The 21,479-nt window shown below is 40.2% G+C and overlaps 1 protein-coding gene and 1 long non-coding RNA gene across 55 annotated transcripts in view; one reads left to right on the forward strand and one right to left on the reverse strand.

Annotated features, from left to right (window-relative positions):
• LOC105470366 (zinc finger and BTB domain containing 20) overlaps window positions 1–21,479 on the forward strand; it is an 814,500-nt gene that overhangs the window by 761,650 nt on the left and 31,371 nt on the right. For 49 of the 50 annotated variants that reach the window (XM_011722248.3, XM_011722238.3, XM_071089360.1 and 46 more), the window contains 2 exons: window positions 6,543–6,706; window positions 7,079–7,266. In XM_011722248.3, coding sequence (XP_011720550.1) covers window positions 6,696–6,706; window positions 7,079–7,266 — 199 coding nt within the window. In that variant the 5' untranslated portion in view covers window positions 6,543–6,695. The remainder of the gene's footprint in view (window positions 1–6,542; window positions 6,707–7,078; window positions 7,267–21,479) is intronic. The other variant, XM_011722270.2, reaches the window with a different exon arrangement.
• LOC105470365 (uncharacterized) overlaps window positions 1–21,479 on the reverse strand; it is a 71,141-nt gene that overhangs the window by 35,188 nt on the left and 14,474 nt on the right. For 3 of the 5 annotated variants that reach the window (XR_011618546.1, XR_011618536.1, XR_011618537.1), the window contains exon 3: window positions 20,582–20,752. The exons of 1 other annotated variant lie outside the window; for it this stretch is intronic. This is a non-coding gene — a long non-coding RNA (uncharacterized lncRNA). Of the gene's footprint in view, window positions 1–3,904; window positions 4,035–20,581; window positions 20,753–21,479 lie in introns of those variants that run through there. One more of the 5 variants, XR_011618553.1, reaches the window with a different exon arrangement.

Here is a 21,479-nt window from a genome sequence, read left to right on the forward strand (position 1 = left end):
TGCAGAATGCCAGTGCCTGCTTTTACTTCCCATGGGCCCTAGGGAATGGGCAGATTGGGTTATAATCTTTGCAGTCTTTGCTATTCAGAAACTTGGCTTTCTAATGTATAAAAGAGAAATAATAATAAAACTTGCAGAGACTTGCTAGGTGCAAAAATCAATAAAGAGGATAAAAAATTAAAATGTGAACCATTTGCAGAAGTATATCTCTTCTGGTGGGTTGACAATGCTTTGGGCCTAGTCTCAAGGCTTGGAAGTGGGTTGGGGAGGCATATATTAAATTTTAACACCTACACACCCCCCATACCACCTGCACAATAATGCTCAGTGGCCCTGCCTACTTAACCATATCATTGTGATAATTCAATGACATGGTGTCTATATATAAAGTCTGTCTTGGCAGAGGTGAGTATATTTACTCAGTCATCTAAAATTTGCTGAGCATATACTATGTGTCAGACACTGTTCCAGGAACTAGGTATACGGCAGCAAGCAAAACAAACAAAAATCCCTGCTCAGCTGAGCTTACATTCTCTTTTCTTGATCTATGAATGGCAGTTCAACATAATAGGTACATGTAAGCTAAGAGAGAACTGATTTTATTTTGTTCTGTCCTTCTTCCAGAAAGTATAATTGAAAGTATAAGAGAGAACACATATGTTGATTAGTCTTGTCACCCCATTCTACCCCCCCCCAAAATAATGCAGAACCATTCGTTGCCCAGGTATGTGACCCAGAAGACTGGCCTTCTGGACTCCATTACTCAGGCTCTCTTGTCCTTGGACTTCCTTTTGAATTTGGCCAAAAGGCAACATCAGCAGGAGATGTGAAAGTGGGAGAAGAGAGAGGTCAGGGAATGTATTAGTTCAGCCCTCCTTCCCAACTCCAATTCTGGCTGGACTCAGAATTCATCACCATTTTACTTGCCCCTTCAGTTTAAATGGTTTAAAGCTTTCCACTACTGCTAGTACCTGGCAGTCTCCACTATTGCTAGTACCTGGTGCTATCTCCCTTGAGGTCCCTGAACCTCATCTTCACCTCCAAATACAGTTTTTTTATTAAACTCTCTTTAGCAAAAAACTTTGCATGTGCCATCTGTTTTTGCCAGGATCCTGACTGATACAGTTAGGAGGAAATTATACTGAAAAAAATTGTAAATCAGCCCTGCCAAGGTTAAAAAAAAAAAGATTGAGAAAATAAAATGTGTTTAGTCACAAAAATATCTTAAATTGATGTGAGGACATCAGACCAGGTAGAGAAATGATAAATTGTAAGAAAACATGATAAGCCAGAGTCCCATAGGTTGGTCTCAATGAATAGACCATAGTGCTCAGGCTTGATGGGCTTCTATAGGCTAAGTGCAGCTTGCTCAACCCTCAGCTTCAAGGAGCTCATGGTATAGCGTAGCCACAGCAATGACAAACATGTGAGCAGAAAGGAGATGTCAGGAGGTATAGAGTGAGATCAAAGTGTTGAGGAAGAGATTGCTTGTCCTAACATTGTTTCTGCCTTTGCTACAATAGCAATCCATTTGCCCCTGCCCAAAATCTAGATGTTTAAACAGATTACTGAAATGAGGGAAGGAAATGTCTTCTTGTTTTTTTCTTTTTTTTTATTTTTTATTTTTTGCTCTGTCACCAGGCTGGAATGCAGTGGCACGCTCTCGGCTCACTGCAACCTCTGCACTCCCGGGTTCATGTAATTCTCCTGCCTCAGCCTCCTGAGTAGTTGGGACTACAGGCACATGCCACCATGCGCAGCTAATTTTTGTATTTTTAGTAGAGACGGGGTTTCACGATATTGGCCAGGATGGTCTCAATCACTTGACCTCATGATCTGCCCGCCTCGACTTCCCAAAGTGCTGGGATTACAGGCATGAGCTACCACGCCCGGCCCGGAAATGTCTTCTTAAAACTAACATGAAAGTCACAGAACTAACAATCCCTATGAGAGGAACTACCATTATTGAGCCCTTACCATGTGCCAGCACAAGGCAAATCACTTTACGTGGCTTATCTCATTTGTTCCTTACAATAACCCTAAGTGGTAGGTATTGTTATTCCCATCTTACAGATGAGGAAAATGAGGCTCAGAGATGCGGAGTAATCTGCCTAGGGCATAGAGCTAATAGGTAGTGGAGCACAGTTCCACTACCACCCTTGTTGGGGTGGTTTGTTGCCACCTACCCTTTCCCTCCTGCCCAGATACTAAGCCTATTTAATGCATTGCTGGGGAAAAGAGTAGGGAAATGGTTACGACTCCAGCAAGACTGGGGGAGGCATCACTGGTCTAAATTATCATGAGCCAATAGGAGGTTCCAACTAATTTTTTCCTATCTGATAAGTAACAGACATATTACTTATCAGATAGGGAAAGACCAAGCTGATAAGTAAAAGACACATTAACGTGCAGGAAAGGGTGGGAGCCCAGTGAAGAGAGAAAATTGGGATAGGGTGAAAGAAGAGAGCGCTCTCCTCTCAACACCCTGGAGACTGCTAAGAGCTCACACAGATAAAATATTTATTTTTCCATATGTTGCAGAAAGCATTGCCATCACTGTATGTGTGCAATATGTGCAAAAGAGTGTGAAATATATACATCAAATGCCGCCGATCTGGTTAATTTCCATGCATTTAACATGCTTAATACCTACCATATCATCAATATGTTTTAATGCATATTTCTTTCCACATACAATATGGTCTAGTTAGGAAAGAGCCAACATCCTCCACAGCCTTACTCACTGCTATGTTTCAGCCTAAAACTTCTTACTGGGGCCAGCACAATGAGAGTTAAAAACCAGAAGGCTCTGCTGGCTAACTCAGCCGCCACTCTCCTTAGAACACACTCCCAGTTCTTGAAGCAGCCTTTTCTCATAACAGAAATGTTTGCAGTGAGGAGATGAAAATGTTTTTGTTCTCTTTGGACAATTGAGAGATGTTCAGTCAGAATGTCAGAACTGACCGTTGAAAGGCGGGTGCCTGCGGCCACGCTTTTTTTTTGTTTTTTTTTTTTTTTCTTTTTTTGAATGCAGAGCTCCACCAGTGTGGCGGAAGGAAGTGCACAATGATTGGTCTGTTTCTCTGTGGAAGTGTTCAGGGTACACCCAGTTTTACTTTGCATATATTTACGAAACATCTGCCCTTTTCTTATTCTTAAGTCCTTCCCTGCCACCAGCCCCCTTTCCCTTTTTCCCTGGTTTCTTTCTTTGTTGTTGTTGGCTTGTCTAACTTTTTCATTGGAGCTTTCATTTTCCGGTTGAGGAGCGACTTCATCAGAGTGTATAATTTTAATAGAGAGAGAGAGAGAGGAGGAAAGGGGTGGGAGGGGAGAGAGAGAGAGACAGAGAGAGAGAGAGAGAGAGAGGAGAATGAGAACGAGAACTGAAAAGAGAGACTGAGAGGCCAGAGCCTGGCAAATCAACCTTTGGCATGGTGACCAGGAGGAAGGTTCTGGTCGGGAGTTTGCCTCTCTGAAATCCGCTGGAGTCAGCCAGTGTGCTGCTGCCCTCTAAAGGCTCCAGGGAATAGTGCATCGCCACAGAGGCTTGAAAAGACTTGCCCTCAGATGTGCCATGTTTATAATTCTTTTTACAGAGCCTCAAAATGTATTTTCAACTAATTATGACAGGACTTATTCTTTCCTCCTTAATAAACTATGAAGTGCAAAAATGGGGTCAATTCGCAGCACCTGTGCATGTCTAGGCATAAATGAGTGCTATATTTTAGGGTTTCTCAGCTCCAGAAAAAGGAGTCCAGAGAACCATTAGAAAGGGTGAGATAGGACATGAATTGCCTCTGAGGATGGTGAGCAGTTCTCTGTTATCTGGACAGTTGGGAAACATCCCAGTGGTATAAGGGCAAGTAAAGTGACATAAGACAAATAAGGAGGTAAGCCAAAAAGGTTGAGTTTTTAACATTTCCTGTTTATAGAGGTAGCTCCAATGCCTCTGTGCTATGAATATTCTCCCAAAGTGATCATTGAGGCAACAGGAGGATGTGGTACAAGATGTCAGTCAGGAAGCAAGAGCGAATCTAGGGAAGGAAACAAGGGCATTGATATGAAGAACAATATGATTTTTGCAGTGTTAAAAATAAAAGAGTAATATATTGGTGCTTTTGCTATGTCTTTATGTTTGAAAGAAAGCTTTCTTAATTTTCTGAAGTACACATCTGAAAGTATCCTAGGCCCTATCTACGAATATCAAAAATAAACATTTTTTTCTGCTAGGTGACATATGTCATTACTGTTTTGTCGCTATATTTAAATGAATCGTGAGGGCCAGCCTAGCCTTGCTGAGCAAAATAGTCCTGCTCTTATTAAATGCCCCTCATCGACTTAAAGCAAAAGCAGCCAGTCAGGTAGTTTTGCTACCTTGCTGCATAAAAAGTAGGAAACTTCATTGGGATTCAGACTATGACTGTTCTTAAAATACACTTTAATTTCAGCTTCCTTTCATTCTGTCCACAGTCAATTACTGAATGACAGCTTTGTCGAAGCTACACTGCTTAATAGTATAGACAAGGCAGTAAACTCTGGGAGGGAAGGATCCAGGCCTGTTTTATTCTTTAGCCCATGTTGGCACATCATGGGGACATCATAAATATTTGTAAAATGAATATGTAAATGAATGAATGACAGGAGAGAAGGAAGAAGGAAAGAATAGATGAAAACAAGGAATACAAAAATAACTAAGACATTTCCTTACCTTCAGAGAGCTTACAGTCTCACAAGAGGGATATGCACATAAATAGCCATTATTGAAATAAAATTGAGTGAGTGAAATAAGATTAAGAAAAAAAAAAAAAAGAGCATAGGCGTTTCAGAGAAAGACCTAGGGAGGAATTCAGTGTTTGGAATGAAGTCCTATCTGGCAGAGAGGAATCAAGACAGTTACAAGATGAAGACACCATTTAATAAGTATGAAGGATAATAAGTATGATTTCAACAGGGCAGCAATGAAATACGGGATATTCAAAGCAAGAGAAAACTTGAGCAAAGATGTAGACCCCAGAATGTAGACTCCCAGGATGTTCTGGAGGATATTCAAGAAATCTGAGGGTCCAGTATGGCCAATATATAGGACACATGAGAAAAGTTAGAGGAGATACGGAACCAACCTTGAGTGTCAGGCTAATGTAGTCATCTTAGATTTAGTGAATGCAAAGAAACAGGACTAGAGGAGTGAAGAAGGATGGAGAGCCAGTTAGTAAACAATCGACTAGATAAAAAGCAGTAAGGTGATTGCATTGAAATTGGAATGGAAACACAGATGTGAAAAAAAATACGAAGGAAGCAGAACTATAAGAACTTATTGATGAATTGACTTTAAGGCAGAGGAAGGTGTATAGTGATGCTGAGGTTTCCAACCTGGTGGTAGACAACAGTGATAGAGATACGGACCTCAGAGAAAGCATTGGTTATAGTAAAGGAGTTGGGCTTTAGCAACTTTGATCTTGGCTACATCTTTAGACTGAAAACCAGAATACCAGCTCCTTCAGGGTCCATGTAGACACTCAAGATTTGGGGGTTACTCCCATAGTCACCATTCAAAAAACAATTGATAAGGTCTTATAATTTGTTGCTTCTCTTCTATTGGCTTCCTCCATACTGAAAAAGATGTCTGAAAGCCTCTCTTCTATTCTAATCTTTATCATGCCATCTCTGCCTCCTGCCCTCTGAAGAAACAGATTTTATTTCACAACCTGTTGGACTGAAAACACAGCATACTAATCATAACACCATATTCTGCGAGGGCAGATTTAACTACCCAGCACAACAAATTTAAATACAAAATATTCTGCATAACAAGTCCATTACCATGCTCATAGAAACAAGGGAAACATGGAAACAAATCTACTTACAACAAATTCTGTACCACACATAGTCTTCTACAAATAAAAGAAATGCTTTTTCTGGTCACTGTCCACATAATGATAGAAAAAGACACAAATCCAAGGGAATTGGAGAAATGTTCAGAAACTATTAATAATAATCCAGTTTGGCTGTGGTCTAGGGTACGAGTAGTATAAGCTAAGTATTTGTTAATTTCATATCAGTTGCATTGTCCTGGGGAGAGGAGACCTGAGCTGACTGATAGCTGTGCTGTTTTACTTCCTATTCCTGACCCCATATAACAATTAGTAACAATTACTTTCTAATTCCCTTCACCCTTCTCTTCCTCGTGTCCCAAACACACAGTCATACCCTAAACTCCAGGACGATGCACCAAATCAAAAATCTTAGACGTAGGATGAATAAAGAGTTGGAGTAGAAAAATCTCTGCATGACACCTTCCCCTCTTCAGCTACTAGAATCTAAGCTCTTCTTTTCACTTTTCACTTGCTACTGTAACAGAAACCTCCCATCACTACCCTCTCATCTGTACAGGCTGCAAATGTAAATTGTGATTTGAAATTTATTTAAGATAAAATCTAAGTAAAAGCAAGAAAGTTGAATGTTCCATAATGTATTCCATGAGTAGAAATTTAAAGTTGGAAGGAACCTTTAAGGCCTTCTAATCCAAGCCCTTTATTTTACAGATGAGGAAACTGAAGCCCAGAGAGGTGAAGTGAGGTGCCCAAGGCCACACAGCAAGTTAGAGGCACAGCTAGTACCGTAGCTCAAGTCTCCTGACTCCCAGTCCAGTGCTCCTCCCATTACTCCACGAGTCCTGTCTCTAAGCTTCCTGACAAATGCTAGAACGGTAAAACTTCCACTAGTATTTTTCCAGACCATGTTAAAACTCCTAAGGGGGGAAGAGGGATGCTTTCTTGGATAATGTCAGCCATACGTAGCTCAAGCTGTCTAAAGTTCTGGGACAGGGTCTTTTTATGCAGCCAACAGAGTCCAAATGTGGTGCTGTTTGCTTGGCCCATATGCTTTCATGTGTTCCCAGTTAGGCCATTACTGGAGGGAAAAAAAACAAGAATCAGCTTGTTTTAAAACAAGGGACATACTGGACTCCCTCCCATCCCCCTTCAGAAAAAAAAAATCAAGTTATCTTTAACAGATTCTAAAAATGCCTTTTCCCAAATATGCAGTCAGTTCCTTCAAAGGGCCCTTTGTTTATTTTCAGGAAGAAACCCAAGACAGCTGAAAACCAGAAGGCATCTGAGGAGAATGAGATTACTCAGCCGGGTGGATCCAGCGCCAAGCCGGGCCTTCCCTGCCTGAACTTTGAAGCTGTTTTGTCTCCAGACCCAGCCCTCATCCACTCAACACATTCACTGACAAACTCTCACGCTCACACCGGGTCATCTGATTGTGAGTACTCCACTAAGGTGATGGTGTCTTCGCAGTGCGGAGTAGTGCTTCTCCCCTGGGTTCTGGCTTTTTTACTTTCAGAGCAAGCCGTTTGCATTTGGTCTTCTCAGGCAGCCAAAAGTAACGTGCCACCATTTTCATTCAGCCAACATCTCTATGTTTTCAAAGCTAGAGTATATTTAAAAGCCAGGTGACATGCCATTTGGCCTTAAAAGGCTAATTAATTACATAAACCACGTTCTTTTCATAGCACTAACTTAGAAAAAGAAGTTTTGTTGCTGGTATTCATTTATTCTTGATCTGGATAATGGCACTTCCATAATTACTAAATTGAACAACCAAACATGGACCTCAGAAGGCCAGTTAGACACAAGGAAACATCCATTTTGAAATTACATAACACAAGTCAGATTTGCATTAGTTATTGGAGTCTCATGTAGCTTGGCTGAATTTCTGTCTTTCCAGTTTTTAATTTATTTTGAAGTGGTTAAAGGATAGCATAAATTTACAGAAGAAAAGAGAATGGCTTCCAAGAATTCAGAAGCCACCCAGACTTCACACAGCCAATGAGAATCCAGGTTAAAAATATTTTTTAATTAAAAAAACTGCCTAAGGGCTAAATTTGGAAATGGGCAGCTTAATGAGATCGTCGCTATTGAAATCACTTCTTTGCTGTTTATTTTTGCCATCTTCCCACTAATCTGGGAGTCACTTCTTCTAGTTCTATTTTAAGCAAGTTGATAAATCACGTTTAGGAGATTTTTTTCTTTTTCTGAAATGTAACCCAATACTTCAGAGAAAAAGAAACATGTGTGTTGACAATGGAAAGGAATGAAATAACTTTGGAGTCGAATCCAAAAGAATATTCCTTTTAGTCTTAAGATGCCCAACAACTCTTCTGAACTGATCTCCATAAAGGATGTCTGGTAACATGCAAGTAACTGGCATATTCTTCTTTAAAATGAGTAACAGAAGACCCACAGAGTTTTATTTCAAAAATAAAATTTTGTCCACAAAGACAAAAATTATTAGGAAATGAGATTCTAAATCTTTTATTGTTATTTTTCTGACAGAACAAATATAACATTCTGCAAAGAAGGCAAGAGACAGATTGGTCCAGGAGATTCCATTCTCCACTTGCTTCATCATGATAATCTCCAAAGAGAGGGAAATGACCTGGGGCCAGTGTTGGGGTGAAGAGAGCTTGTTCTACTTAAGGTTGGGCTAAGACCATATTCTAACTGTCACTAGAAAATGAAAAGGGAAGTAACATGAGCCAAATCTCTGTGGCCTATGTGATTTGAACAGTCGAAGTTGCGGCTTCTGTAGAGAAACCAGGGGGCAGAAGCAGGGACTGTGTCCTGAGGACCATCCTAATCGTCACATCCTTGGACCTTCTTGCCTGGCAATCTCCAGCGTAATAGTAATGACAGAAAGAATTGGAAAGTACCATGGCACAGTGCCCAATAGGCATGTGCACACTGTCCCTTCCCACCAGGAAAATCGCCTGTTCCTCTGGTGAAGGGCCTGGAGTTTCTACACGCAAGTCTTCATTACCTGGCTTTCTGCCGCACCTTATGGGTGTGGATTACATAGAATTGCCTTAGCCCAGAAATCTTCTGTTGCAGCAAAAATGAATGTTTTGCTGAATAGAAAAAGCACTGGGCTTCACTTACTGTGCTTTATCATAAGCATCCTCTGGCCAGGCCTTAGCATTGGCATGAACTAAGTTTAAGGAACAGCGCGAGTGTGGTGTCACCATACATCTACTTGGTGGCCCTGGGGAAGCCAATGGATGTGAGCTCAGTTGGAAGAACAAACCAGGAGGAGAAACTTGATCTCCAGCTGTTTTTAGACAGTTTGATTTTGCCATTAAGATGTGTAAGTCTTCTCTGTTCCAACCTGTTGTTTAAAATGATTATACTTTCCTCCAAATATATTTGGATTGTAGTTTGTCCTGATTTGAGCCTACACTTAGAAGAAAATTGTTTTTAGGAAAGATTCACAGAAATCTGTCCATTTGGAGATTGCTTGAGAGAAGACAGGAAAAAGGTTTATTTTAAGCTGTTAAAATTTTTGGATGCTCTTCTTGCATTCAAGAGGATTTTTTTTTTTTTTTTTTTTACTTTCAAATGTCATTCTTACCATAGATTAATTTAAAAGCCTAATTTCTTTAAGGTAAAATATTCAGTTCCTATTTAGAACTAACAGATTTGGGGCATTTAAAAATAGTGCCCTTGACTTGTTAGTCTCTTTAACTTCAGAAACATTCCACCAGTGTGTAGTGTTCCAAGCTTTCACAAGTGCCTGAATTTTTATAGCACCTTTTTATTTGTCATGTGTTTAGCAAAATTATTCTTAGTCATGTTTTAATGCCCATTTCCTGTCAGTATGATCCTTCCCAATTTACAGATGAGAAAACTGAGAAAATTGACACCCAGGTAGATGAAAGACTCGCTTGTGGTTAACTCATTTGGGTACTGAGGGGTGTTTATGGATTTACTCTCATTGTGAGAGCATTTCTTATTGGAATTCTCTGTTCTGAGCCCAAAGATGGCATTCCTGGCTCTGAACAGGCATCTTGAAAATGTGCAACTACTCATATTGGTGACTGGGTTGTAAAACATGATGGATAAAGCATCCCCACAAAAGAAAAGTCAGCTCTGCATGTGAACTGACATGGTTGGGTAACCCACCATCTTTTTTGCATATGAAGGACACGGGCTGTGTTTTCCAGCAGAGATGACAAGTCTGACCCCCTAAATTCTCAGTTGGCTATTTGACTTCCTGAGCCTCTTCAAATTTTGCAAAAGATCCCAGTAGTATTCAAAACGAGAAGAAATATAGTTGAGATATGCTTTCTGTTGTGAGATGATGAGGTTAATATTGCTGCTAAAATGTATGTTGCTTTGCAGTGCACCTACTAACACAATTTCCTTTTAACAGTATTCCCCCATTACCCCCTAGCTTATCATCTCTTCACCATTGCTAAAAATCTAATGGTAAGCAAATTCACATGGTGATAATGGAAGGCATTAAGATGAGTTATGGAATCTGAAGGGTAAAAAACACCCTAGGTGTTTGATAGAGCAGTTCCCCACTAAACAGGCTGAGTATGAGCTGAGCCAAGTGCTCCCTTTAAATGCTTAAGCAGAACTAAACCAAGTCAGTAAAGCAGACGAAGCTCTCCATATGAAAAACCTTTCTTGACAGCTATCAAGCTGTAGCACATCACAGTCATATACATGTGATAGACGCGACCAGAACTTTTACTTGCATATTTCTTCCATTTTGTTTTCCCCCAAATAAGGCTCCCATTGAAAGAAGTGATTTTCCTCCCTGTGGCCGTCCTCCCTACTTCTGCTGTAGATCCACCTATTCTGATGTCTTTCTTTTGTTGCGAGCTGATATCCGTGGTGACTCACCTTCCCATGTTTTACACCGGCCTCATCAGACTGTCTCATTTTTTGTGTCCTTGCCAAGATGCACTTACGCTTGAACAGTTTTTATTTATTTTTCATTGAACCTTTACACATTTCCAAACTGTTGTGTGGGTGGGTTTAACTTTAGCTCTGTAGCATCACTCGCTGGGGCTGGACACTCACAGAGGCCAGTGGGCTCTTCCTTTTCCAACTCTTGCCATCCGCCTTCCTTGGCCTCCCGCTCCCAACCATTTGCTTCACCCACCCGAGTCTCTGTGATTAAAATTTTTAGTACATTTGGCTCATTTTGAACTTTTAAGCAGTTTTTTAGAGAACAAAACAGAGGATTTTTATGGCAAACTCCATTAATGCCACATTAAGGCTGACATTTTAATTACCCCAAAGTCAGGAAATGCAAAGTTCAGGTTCCCACAGCAACAGAAACTGTCCCCTTGAGTGCTGGCATCACAGCAGATTCTTTCATTCCCTGATTACACAACACTGGGTGTGGGGACATTGTTTTTATCCACGTATGTGGAAAGGAGCACAGCTTTTTATCCTTTGATTTTTTCCTGTAACTACAGTTGAGGATATGGGTCTTTAGCTTCCCTCCCAAAACCATCTATACGTATTATCCTGAAACGGAAGACTATTATAGCTCTACATGTGCACACGGACAGAATTAAAGTTGCTGTGGGAACATTAGCTCTGATTTCCGGACTTCCGTGCCAGTCACATTTAAACCATAATGTTGTAATTTTTGGCATGTAATAAATGTGCATTTCATGTACACAGACAGAAAGAAGCATAAAATGTATTTTAAAGAGCAATTAATTACTAACTTTGTGATTAAAAAACATTTGGTGCATGTTCCTTCCCATTTAGCATCAGCTGCTGGTCTTAGCCAGGCCTAATAGATGACATACTGTGTCTCATCCTGTAACTCAGATGTACTTACTGTATGTTCCCGTTCTTCCAGATAATTAATTCCCTTAGTAAAGCTGTAGGGGGAAAACAAAATGGAAGGAATATGCGAGCATGTAAATAGGGTAAGGGATATTTTGAAGGAAATTATTCATTTCTGCGAATAAACCTTTTAGTCCCTGATAACGAGCCAGAAATCTGCTAAGTGGGTGTAGACAAAGGTTTCTGGCCACCTTACAGCATCTGGTTCAGGGCCATAAGAACAACTTGAAAGCAGATTTCCTCTTGAATTCCAGGCATGCCCACTGGGGGAGTGATTTTACTCTGTAAAAACTTATAGGCATAAGGCTTAAAAAGTTGTTTTACTATATAACAACTTTTTAGTCTATGCTGTATTCAAACTGGAAAGTAAAAGTTATAGGAAATCAGGTAAGATGAGGACTTTGCTAAAGAACCTCTGACTTAAAGAGTAATTTTGTTTCTTCCTTTATGTTTAAATCTGGTTTACCCATTTGTGTTAGAGAAGGAAGTGTTTCAAAATAACTGTTTGAACGGGTTTGTGAGTGAAAGGAGTTAGTAGCAATACTCTATGGTGCCGTGTTTAAAAATGCAAATGCTTGAGTATATATTTGAAACCAAATGAGATAAAAAAACTTTTCTAAAAGATGTATAGCTTAAACTCTAGGTAAGGCTTTAAGAGAGACACGCTCAATGAAGAACCTCTTGCTATCTGTTCATTCTGTCTCCTGCTGTGTATTTCTTTTTGTTCAGTTTGGTTGCGTATGATATTTAACCTTTTAGAAACATACTTCAGTTTTACAGGGCTCTGATTTGCTTTTACTTGGGCTGTCTCTATGTGTGAATGTATGTCTGTATGAGTGAAAACTGTTCAAGCAAGTTTGAAGGTCTCTTTGGCAAATTTGACTGCATGTTCAGAAAGTTTCCAATCGGAAAGCTGATTCAGTGTAAAACCTTCCAAAAACTTCCTGAGGCACCTGTTCACATGAAAAGATTGGATTTCTGTTGGAGGTGCTCAGAAGGCAGTGTTTATAACTGAAGATCTCTGTTTGGTGTGCCAAAAAATGAAAAACATTTTGGCCCTAGAAAACCTCCATAAATGTTCAAAATGTATAATCAAACAAAAGCTTCATTTGGATTCAAATGCATGTATCTCAGCAGATGTGTCTAAACTAACTGGAATCCCACAGGAGCAGCTGAACTGGATTTTGGTATGTCTTGATAACTGAAAGAGTTATTCTTAGACTTTGGAAGGACAAAAATGGTCCATCTGTGAAGAACCGTAATAGAGACATGGCAAAAAAACAGCATCCTCTGAAAGAGTTTATTTATGGAATTTAGGACAAGTTGGACAATCCTGAAAACATTTTAGGGTCACACTAATTTGCGGAGAAAATATAGCCAAAATGGAATGGAATAACAACCACAGACAGTCACTATCCAATGGCTTGTTATTAATTTTCTAATAAATTCCGTATCAGTTAAGCAGTAATAGAGCATCTTTGGTATAACTAAGTGCTCTCGTTGCCCCCATAGTGCTCTGCATTCTGCTTTATTCTATGTCCTGTAAGGAACTATAGATTTATCTTTTCATTTAAACTGTTTTTCTGCCATTTCATTGCCAAGTAATCTGTCAAATGTGGATTTCATGTCATACAAAGAGTCTTTCCCTTTTTAAAAAGTCACCTTTCTGCCTCTTAGTTCATTGATATATAATCTCTTCGGAATTTTTTCGTTACCTTTTATACCCTTTGTTTAGAGATTTTAGTGCTTAGTTCAGCACTTACACATTGGAAGGCCAGTTCTTTTTTTTTATTTGCTCTAACTTCCCAGAGTTTCCACTTTGTATATTTGGGGACACACTTATTTTTAAAAAGCACAGGTCTTCAAACTTTGTATCTTAATCTACCTCTATCTTTAAAATTGGCCCTCTTTTTACAAAGCTTGTTATTTCCCTACAATACCAATTTAATTGGATTTCTCTCATAGTCACTTAATGCAGTAATTTCTGGTAGTCATTCATTCATTCCTTTAGTCATTAATTCAGTCATTGATCAAACATTATCAGATCCTCCTTCTGCACCAAGTCCTCAGCTAAGATTAGGGATGAAGATAGGAATAAGACCCCATCCTGACACTTTGGAACATAATGGGGTAAATACAAATGCAGAATTAAAGTGTTCCAGTATGCACAAAATGCTACAGAGCCCCCGAGGAAAGAGCCTGTTGCAGTGGAAAGAGCTCCACACCAAAAATGACATTAAACTGGATCATAAAGGAGTGGGCATTTGTAAAGTAGAAGGCAGAAGTAATGGCATTCCAGGCAGAAGGAACAGAAAGAAGCAAAACCATAGAGGCATGAAGAGAGCGCAGAGTTTTCAGAAAACAGAACAGTTCAGTTATGACACTGAGGCCTTCTTATTCTTTGCCTCATATTAATCATGGGAAAATTTGTTTTTGGGTAACATTGTCTGTTGTTATAATTCAGCTCAGCTAAATCCTATGTCCATTTTAGAGACATTTGCTTTCCAAATATATAATAAAGCAAGACACTTACTTATTTTCTGATAGGCAAAAGCACCCTTCCTTCCACATAGCCAGTCGAAGTAAGAAAGTATTCCGAGGGGGCCGGGCGTGGTGGCTCACACCTGTAATCCCTGCGCTTTGAGAGACCAAGGTGGGCAGATCATGAGGTCAAGAGATCGAGACCATCCTGACCAAAAGGTGAAACCCTGTCTCTACTAACAGTAGAAAAATTAGCTTGGTGTGGTGGCACATGCCTCTAATCCCAGCTACTTGGGAGGCTAAGGTAGAATTGCTTGAACCCAGGAGGTGGAGGTTGCAGTGAGCTGAGATCGCGCCACTGCACTCTAGCCTGGTGACTCAGTCTCAAGAAAAAAAAAAAAAGTATTCTGAAGGTCCTAATGATGATTTTGATCAGTAAATCACAAAATAAATTTTCTTTTTCTTTTTCTTTTTTGTTTAAACAGGGTCTAGCTCTGTTGCCCAGGCTGGAGTGCAGTGGTGCAATCTCAGCTCACTGCCACTTCTGCCTCCCGGGCTCAAGCAGTCCTCCCACCCAGCCTCCTGAGTAGCTGGGAACACAGATGCGCGCCACCACATCCAGCTAGTTTTTTGAGGTTTGTTTGTTTGTTTGTTTGTTTTGTAGAGATGAGGTTTTATCATGTTGCCCAGGTTGCTCTGGAATCCTGAGCTCAAGCAATCCATCTGCCTCGGCCTGCCAAAGTGCTGGGATTATAGGCATGAGCCACCACACCTGGCTCAGAATAACTAATTATTGAGAGAAGTTCATTCATGGAGCCAGAGTCACCTACAGGTGTCATGCTGGAACTGTGTCATCGACTTGTGGCCCCTCCAGACTCTAACAGTCTGTCCTCTTATGAAATCCTCCCAGGTCCCTTGGCAAGTCTGGTCTCAATGCCCATTGGCTCAAGTTACACTGTGTCATATTGCTCTCCCAAACAGTGCATAGATATGGTTGTCTGCATGTAATTGTTAGGGCCCACTGCTGATTTTCAGGGTTCTGTTCTTCATCTTGCCATCTCATCCAATGCAGGAATACATCTTTAATTCTTTTTTTTTTTTTTTTTTTTTTTTTTTTTTTTTTTTTGAGACGGAGTCTCGCTCTGTCACCCAGGCTGGAGTGCAGTGGCCGGATCTCAGCTCACTGCAAGCTCTGCCTCCCGGGTTCACGCCATTCTCCTGCCTCAGCCTCCCGAGTAGCTGGGACTACAGGCACCTGCCACCTCGCCCGGCTAAGTTTTTGTATTTTTAGTAGAGACGGGGTTTCACTGTGTTAGCCAGGATGGTCTCGATCTCCTGACCTCGTGATCCGCCCGTCTCGGCCTCCCAAAGTTCTGGGATTACAGGCTTGAGCCACCTCGCTTTAATTCTTATCTACAGCTGCTAGTGACAGTTTCGTGTGTGCTTCCTCTGCTCAGGGCAAATTTCATTATATAAAATTAGTGCTTCTCCATATCTGTGAAGACTTCTCACATCTGTAGTTACAATAAAAGAGGCCACATGCACTACTGCCCTTCGAGTTGGAATATTTACGATTGATTGAGAGCAGGCGTGAGGATTCTTTAAGGACTTCTTGCTTTAAGGAAACTTCAAGTCGGATCTTTCCACCAGTCACCTCACACTAGGTACCATAATCACGTACCTTATTACTTCATCAGCAGAATGCTTTATTTTTATTTGTGGGGGGCAGTTTCTTTTTTGCTTTTCTTCTGCCTCTGAATCATTTGTTCTCTCTGAGGAATGTGTACCAGTTGTAACTTTTTATCAGCGCTGCAAGATTAAAGGTTACCTGGTCTATACCCACTATTGTACACATGAGAAAACTGAGGCCCAAATAATGCAAGTGTCATAACAAAAGTTTCCCAGCATAATGAGTGACAGAGTCAGAAACAGAACCCTGCTCTTTCTTCCACCATTTATGCTGCCTGTTACTAAGTCTGCTTCTGGAAAAACTTATGTTTTCTGAACAGAAGAGAGTCAGCACTATTCATCCATCAATATAGTGGATGCTTTCAATGTGGAGGACCACAGGCTAAGTATTGTGCAGGATGCAGTTTTATAAACTGGAGTCCTAGGCTCAGAGACTTTAGAGTCTTGTAGAGAAGATCAAATAACATTCACAAACAACTTCCGTGCAGAATGGTTAAAGATATGTCTCCATACACACAGACCCACCGGAGCATTGATTCCCTCACTCAGTGAGTATGTATAGAATATATCTTTTGTGCCTGTCACTATAGTGAGTTCTGTGAGGACACAAAGGTGGAGAAAAACTCACACCGCCACCAAGAATCTTAAAACAATACATGTCCTCACATCACGAGCATCTGAGAATTTAGAAAGTTTGTAAAGTATATTTTAATCCAGGTAACAGTAATATCTAGTTAGGTTTATTAGAGATGGCTTCTTTTGAACTCTTTTCAAAGACTGGAAATGAAGCATTAGGACTAGGTATGAGGGGTTTGCACTCTGCTGCAGAGCTGTGGAAGGGTATTAAGTGGGGCCTGCCATGAGCAAGACTTTGGGAAGATCTAATTTGGCAGCCTGGTTGTGAGAAGGAGCAACTGGAGGAAGGAGAGGGTCCAGACAGCACTGTCAGTGTTTCATACTATTGGTGACCTGAAGGGGGCGGTAACAGGAGGAATGGGGAGGATCCAGGTGCAACAGATTTTGTGGATGAGGGTAGACAGCTCTGGGAGCTGAGTGTTAGTTACAACAAAGGCAGTTATCAAAGATAACTCCAAGATATCAAGGAAAGATGAAAAGCATTTAAAGGAATCGAATAGAGTTCCATTTTATATAGTGCTGAGTATGAGCTACCATAGGTGTTCCCAGTGGAGACAACTAACACTGAGTTACAAACAGGGTCCTGGGGCACAGCAGGAATGCTTGAGATTAGGACTAGCAAACCCTTTGGCCAAAAGGCCACACTATAAGCCATAGATATGGGAGTAAACGTCAAAAGGTCTTTGTTGAGAGAAAAAGGGAAAGCAAAACCTTGGGAAATATTTACATGAGTGATAAGCAAGAGAATGAAGAATGCATAAATAGAGGAAAAGAAAAGAGGGGTCTAAGAGATAGGAGAAAAACCAGGATAGTGCAGAGAGACCATCAGAGAGAGGAAGAGTCAGCGGTCAGTATCAGGTGGCACAGACACCAACGAGGGCGAGAGACCTAGGAAAAGATTGCCTTGGGTTTTGGGATTACTGGCCTCCTGATTGTTGTCAAGAAAGCAGAATCAGATGTGTCACAAAAAATACCATAAAGAGGGGTTCAAGAGCAAACATAGGATAAATGGGAAAGCAACTATTACAAAGTACTTTTTAAAAAAGTTTTAATGTTTTAAAAAGAAATAATGAATAACTCAAAAGTGGAGTAACGAATATTTTTATGATACAAGAATTCCTAGCCCATTATAGACTGAGAAAAACCAGTGTTAAGGGAGACTCTGCAATTAAATAGGCAGAGTGAGAGGGAATTAGATCTTCCATTTCACAGGGCAATTGGAATGGTAAATATATGCGAAAGGAATTTGAAGGCACTACCCAAGCCCAGTGAAGCAGTAATTATATTATACTGGTTCTTTCTCTACTTCTCAACATTGCTTTCTCTTCTTTTTATTGAGAAACAATGTTTTGCAAGAATTACTACTTCACAAATATTCACTCAGTTCCTTACCCTCAGTAATCTCTGAACACTAAGCAGAGGATAGATGTCATATACTTTGAACATTTAAATTATCCTAACAATTTTTAAAATAATTTTTTAAAACAATGGTTTTTAAAATGACAAAGCGTAATTCTTTAAAAGCCATGTTCTGTGTACTACTTTCATGATATGCCCAATTCCGATAACTCTGTAATTACTAATAACAAACCTATGTGTTGTTCTCAAGTCCTCCTTCATTGTCATGAGACATCCTCAAATTCATTATTTGTAGGTGGGGAGGGTAGGTTTCAATTTGTTTACTTAAAGTATGCTGCTTTCTGTGATGGTCCAAGACATTCCAAAGACCAATCCCACCTGTTCACAAAGTATCTGATACACCTTTACTTTAGGATGGTGATCTGGAACCAACTGAATCAAATGATACTTTGTTCTACTATTAAATTACCTGTAAAACTAAATAAGGAGATTATTTTGTCACTACTGAAAATTATATAAACAATCACATGGAAGAATTTTGCACATGAGTCTTTATAATTTCACAAGGCCAAAATGAATTTATAGTTGATGTCAAAATCAACCTTGAGGAGTTTTTTCCTTTCCTCTCCAGTTCTAAAAATGAGTTTCCTCCTACTTATTTATTCTCACTGGTTTTAGCTTGGTCAGGTTATCAGTTTTATACAAAGATATGAGACCAAAGAGTACAGAATTTTTAAGAAAGCTGAGTGTGGCATGTAGAATACTACACAAAGAATTTCAAGAAGCAATAATTGAATAAACTTTGTCATTAAATTTTTTGCTGTAATCACTTTCTTTCCTATATAATCACTGATTATCTCTTTGCCTCATATCTTAACCAGATATTTAGATGTAAAGGAGATAATGAAAGAAAAGTGCATATAAGTTTGAACTACAGAAGATAACTCTGTGTCTAATAGAAAAGACACATGCAAATTCTGAACTAAAACTTTTAGAAGTTAACCCCAGGGGAAAGGATACATCATTTTCTCAGGGAAATACTATAGGTCTTTACATGTAGGCCTGAATGGAATTTTTCCAGTTTTTATAAAACGCTCAGAAATCTAGCCCATTCCATTTTATTCCTGACCTAAAGGTCCCAGATGGGTGACTAGATCCTGGGATTCCTGAAGTGGCCTAAGTAATCCTGGGTTGACGTGCTAACAGGCACCGCAAAGCAGGCCTGGTTTCACTGGGCAGTGATACGGGCAAAGCGTGCCCCCACTCCCAGCCCTGCTCCAGAGCAGGAGTTCTTGACGTGAAGGTCTTGGACTCCACTGGTACCATGACTAGGCCTTTCTTTTAGAGCTTCATATTCTTTCCTGTATGTGGTTCTGGGACACAGGTTTAAAGATTTTGTTACACTGGGGTCAGAGAACTAAAAGAAGGAAAAAGCCACTTCCTCAGGACTTATACTAATCAGAATCTGCATCCTCAAACCTGGCCCCCCAGAGTGAACTAAGAAGCAAGGAGGAGAGGTCCCTGTGAACAACCCAATGCAGAGTGGCTCCTGATGGCCTCCGACATGCCTTCAGGGCAGGGGCAGGTATGAGAACAGAACTAAAGCTATTTCTTGAACATGTTGATAATGGACTAAGATTGGGGCTGTGTGTTATTTTCCAATATTCAGAAAATATTTTCTCACCCCCATGGTCTAGTTATTTGCTCTTTTTAACGTGAACTTCAGCCTATGAATACATTTTATGTGCCTTTAATTAACCTCCCTATGTTTCCATTTCCTCATGTGCATAATTGCATAATGAGAATAAAAATAGTATCCATCTCATAGGGTTATTAGAAGGATTCGATGGAAAACTATATGTAAAGCCCTTAAAGCAGCACCAGAAAAACAGCCAGCACTCCAGGAATTTGAGTGTCAGCTACAGTTTTAAGTGTTTGAAAATAGTAATATGAACTAAAATTGATGCAACCTAACTGAGAGTTGTTGCAGGTCCCTATCCTTTCCCCCTGAGAGTGACTGAGGCTGAAAAGCCCTAGATCTGTGGGAAGAGATTGTGTGTAGAACAGTTACCTCCTTCACTTCAAGAAAAGCCAGTGCCCCTTTTCTTGTCCCTTCTTGGATTCAGGCCTGAGTAGACTGGGACACTTCTCCATTATCTTTTTGCCTTCTTTTATTCCCCCATTTGTATTTTTTTTTTTCTAAAAAATGAAAGAGGACTAATATGCATAATCTTATTCTTACGAAACACCCCATTTACAGACAAGGAAACTGGGGCTGAAAGAAGTGTCAAATCTCTCTGAATGTTGTCCTCTTGGTATAGGGAAGGGTTAGAGTATTATTAACATTATAGCATTATATTCTACTGTTAACCTATTAAGTTCCTTCTTGTCTTCAAGTGCATTCTAGTCAATGAGAGATTTTCAGGCTGTGCATGTTGGCTCACACCTGTAATCCCAACACTTTGGGAGGCCAATGTGGATTTATTGCTTGAGCCCAGGAGTTCAAGACCAGCCTCAGCAACATAGTGAAACCCCGTCTCTACAAAACAATTAGCGGGGCATATTGGTGTACACTTGTAGTCCAGCTACTTCGTAGGTTGAGGTGGGAGAATCACCTGAGCCCAGGAAGTCAAGGCTACAGTGAGCCATGATCATCCCACTGCATTCCACTCTGGGTGACAGAGTGAGACCTTGTCTCAAAAAAAATAAAAAGAGAAGAGAGATTTTCAAATTAGAGGGAATGGATTTGTGTGCTGTCTTACCTCAGAATACATTATAGGATCTGCACATTTTCCTGTCTGCATCCATCTACAATCTGTCCATTCACCTTAGGTGCCCTTTCACCGTAGCTCTTTCCAGCCGGGATGCCCAAAGAGGGCAAAACATCAGATCCTTAGAATGTGCAAACTTCTGTGCTACCGTATCAGAGAGCCCTTTGCAAAGACAAATACTTATAAGTAAAGAAATGCATCTTTTATTTTTTTGAAAGTCAGTCAGCTTGATGGCTTGAGAGTTGTCTGAAATAATTTAAAATAGAGGTAAACTTAGAAGAGTAAATGAGTTTCACTTCCGAGGAGGATTGCTTGTAATCACCCTGCTTACTTACCTTCTTCTACTCTGAAGCAGTCTGCAGTAGTTGGGAAAAGTATAATCTTAAGAAATTCAGTAACAGTCACTGGCTCATTATACCTGGTAAGTTTTCCCCGTCCCGTGGTGCCCACCGTTTTTGGTAATGCGTGGAGATAATTTCGGACGTTTGCTTCTCTTAACTCCTGAGCACTTCTGCTTCACTGTAGAATTCCAGAGACACATGGGTATGGAACTTGATCTACAAGCCTCCTAGTAATAGTTGCAGATTAGATTGAAAGCCAAACTAGACTGTACACAAGTCTGTATAAATCCCAAAATAGAGCTTTAAAATAATAACTTACTGAGTCATGATTTCTGCATCTCATATGCAGTATTCCTTAAATCACATGTTGATGGCTAATCAACAAAATCCAAAGACGCAAATTAGATGGTACAATATTTACAGAGAAAATATATGTGTAGTTTGAAAAGCAAGGATTCTCAGGGTTACAGTCCCACCCCCATTCCCCCCAGAAATGATAGCAGTTGCAATCTGAACTCTCAACATTGTAGCCAAGAAAGGAATGAATA

The sequence above is a fragment of the Macaca nemestrina genome, chromosome 2 (genome assembly GCF_043159975.1).
Source record: "Macaca nemestrina isolate mMacNem1 chromosome 2, mMacNem.hap1, whole genome shotgun sequence".
NCBI lineage: Eukaryota > Metazoa > Chordata > Mammalia > Primates > Cercopithecidae > Macaca > Macaca nemestrina.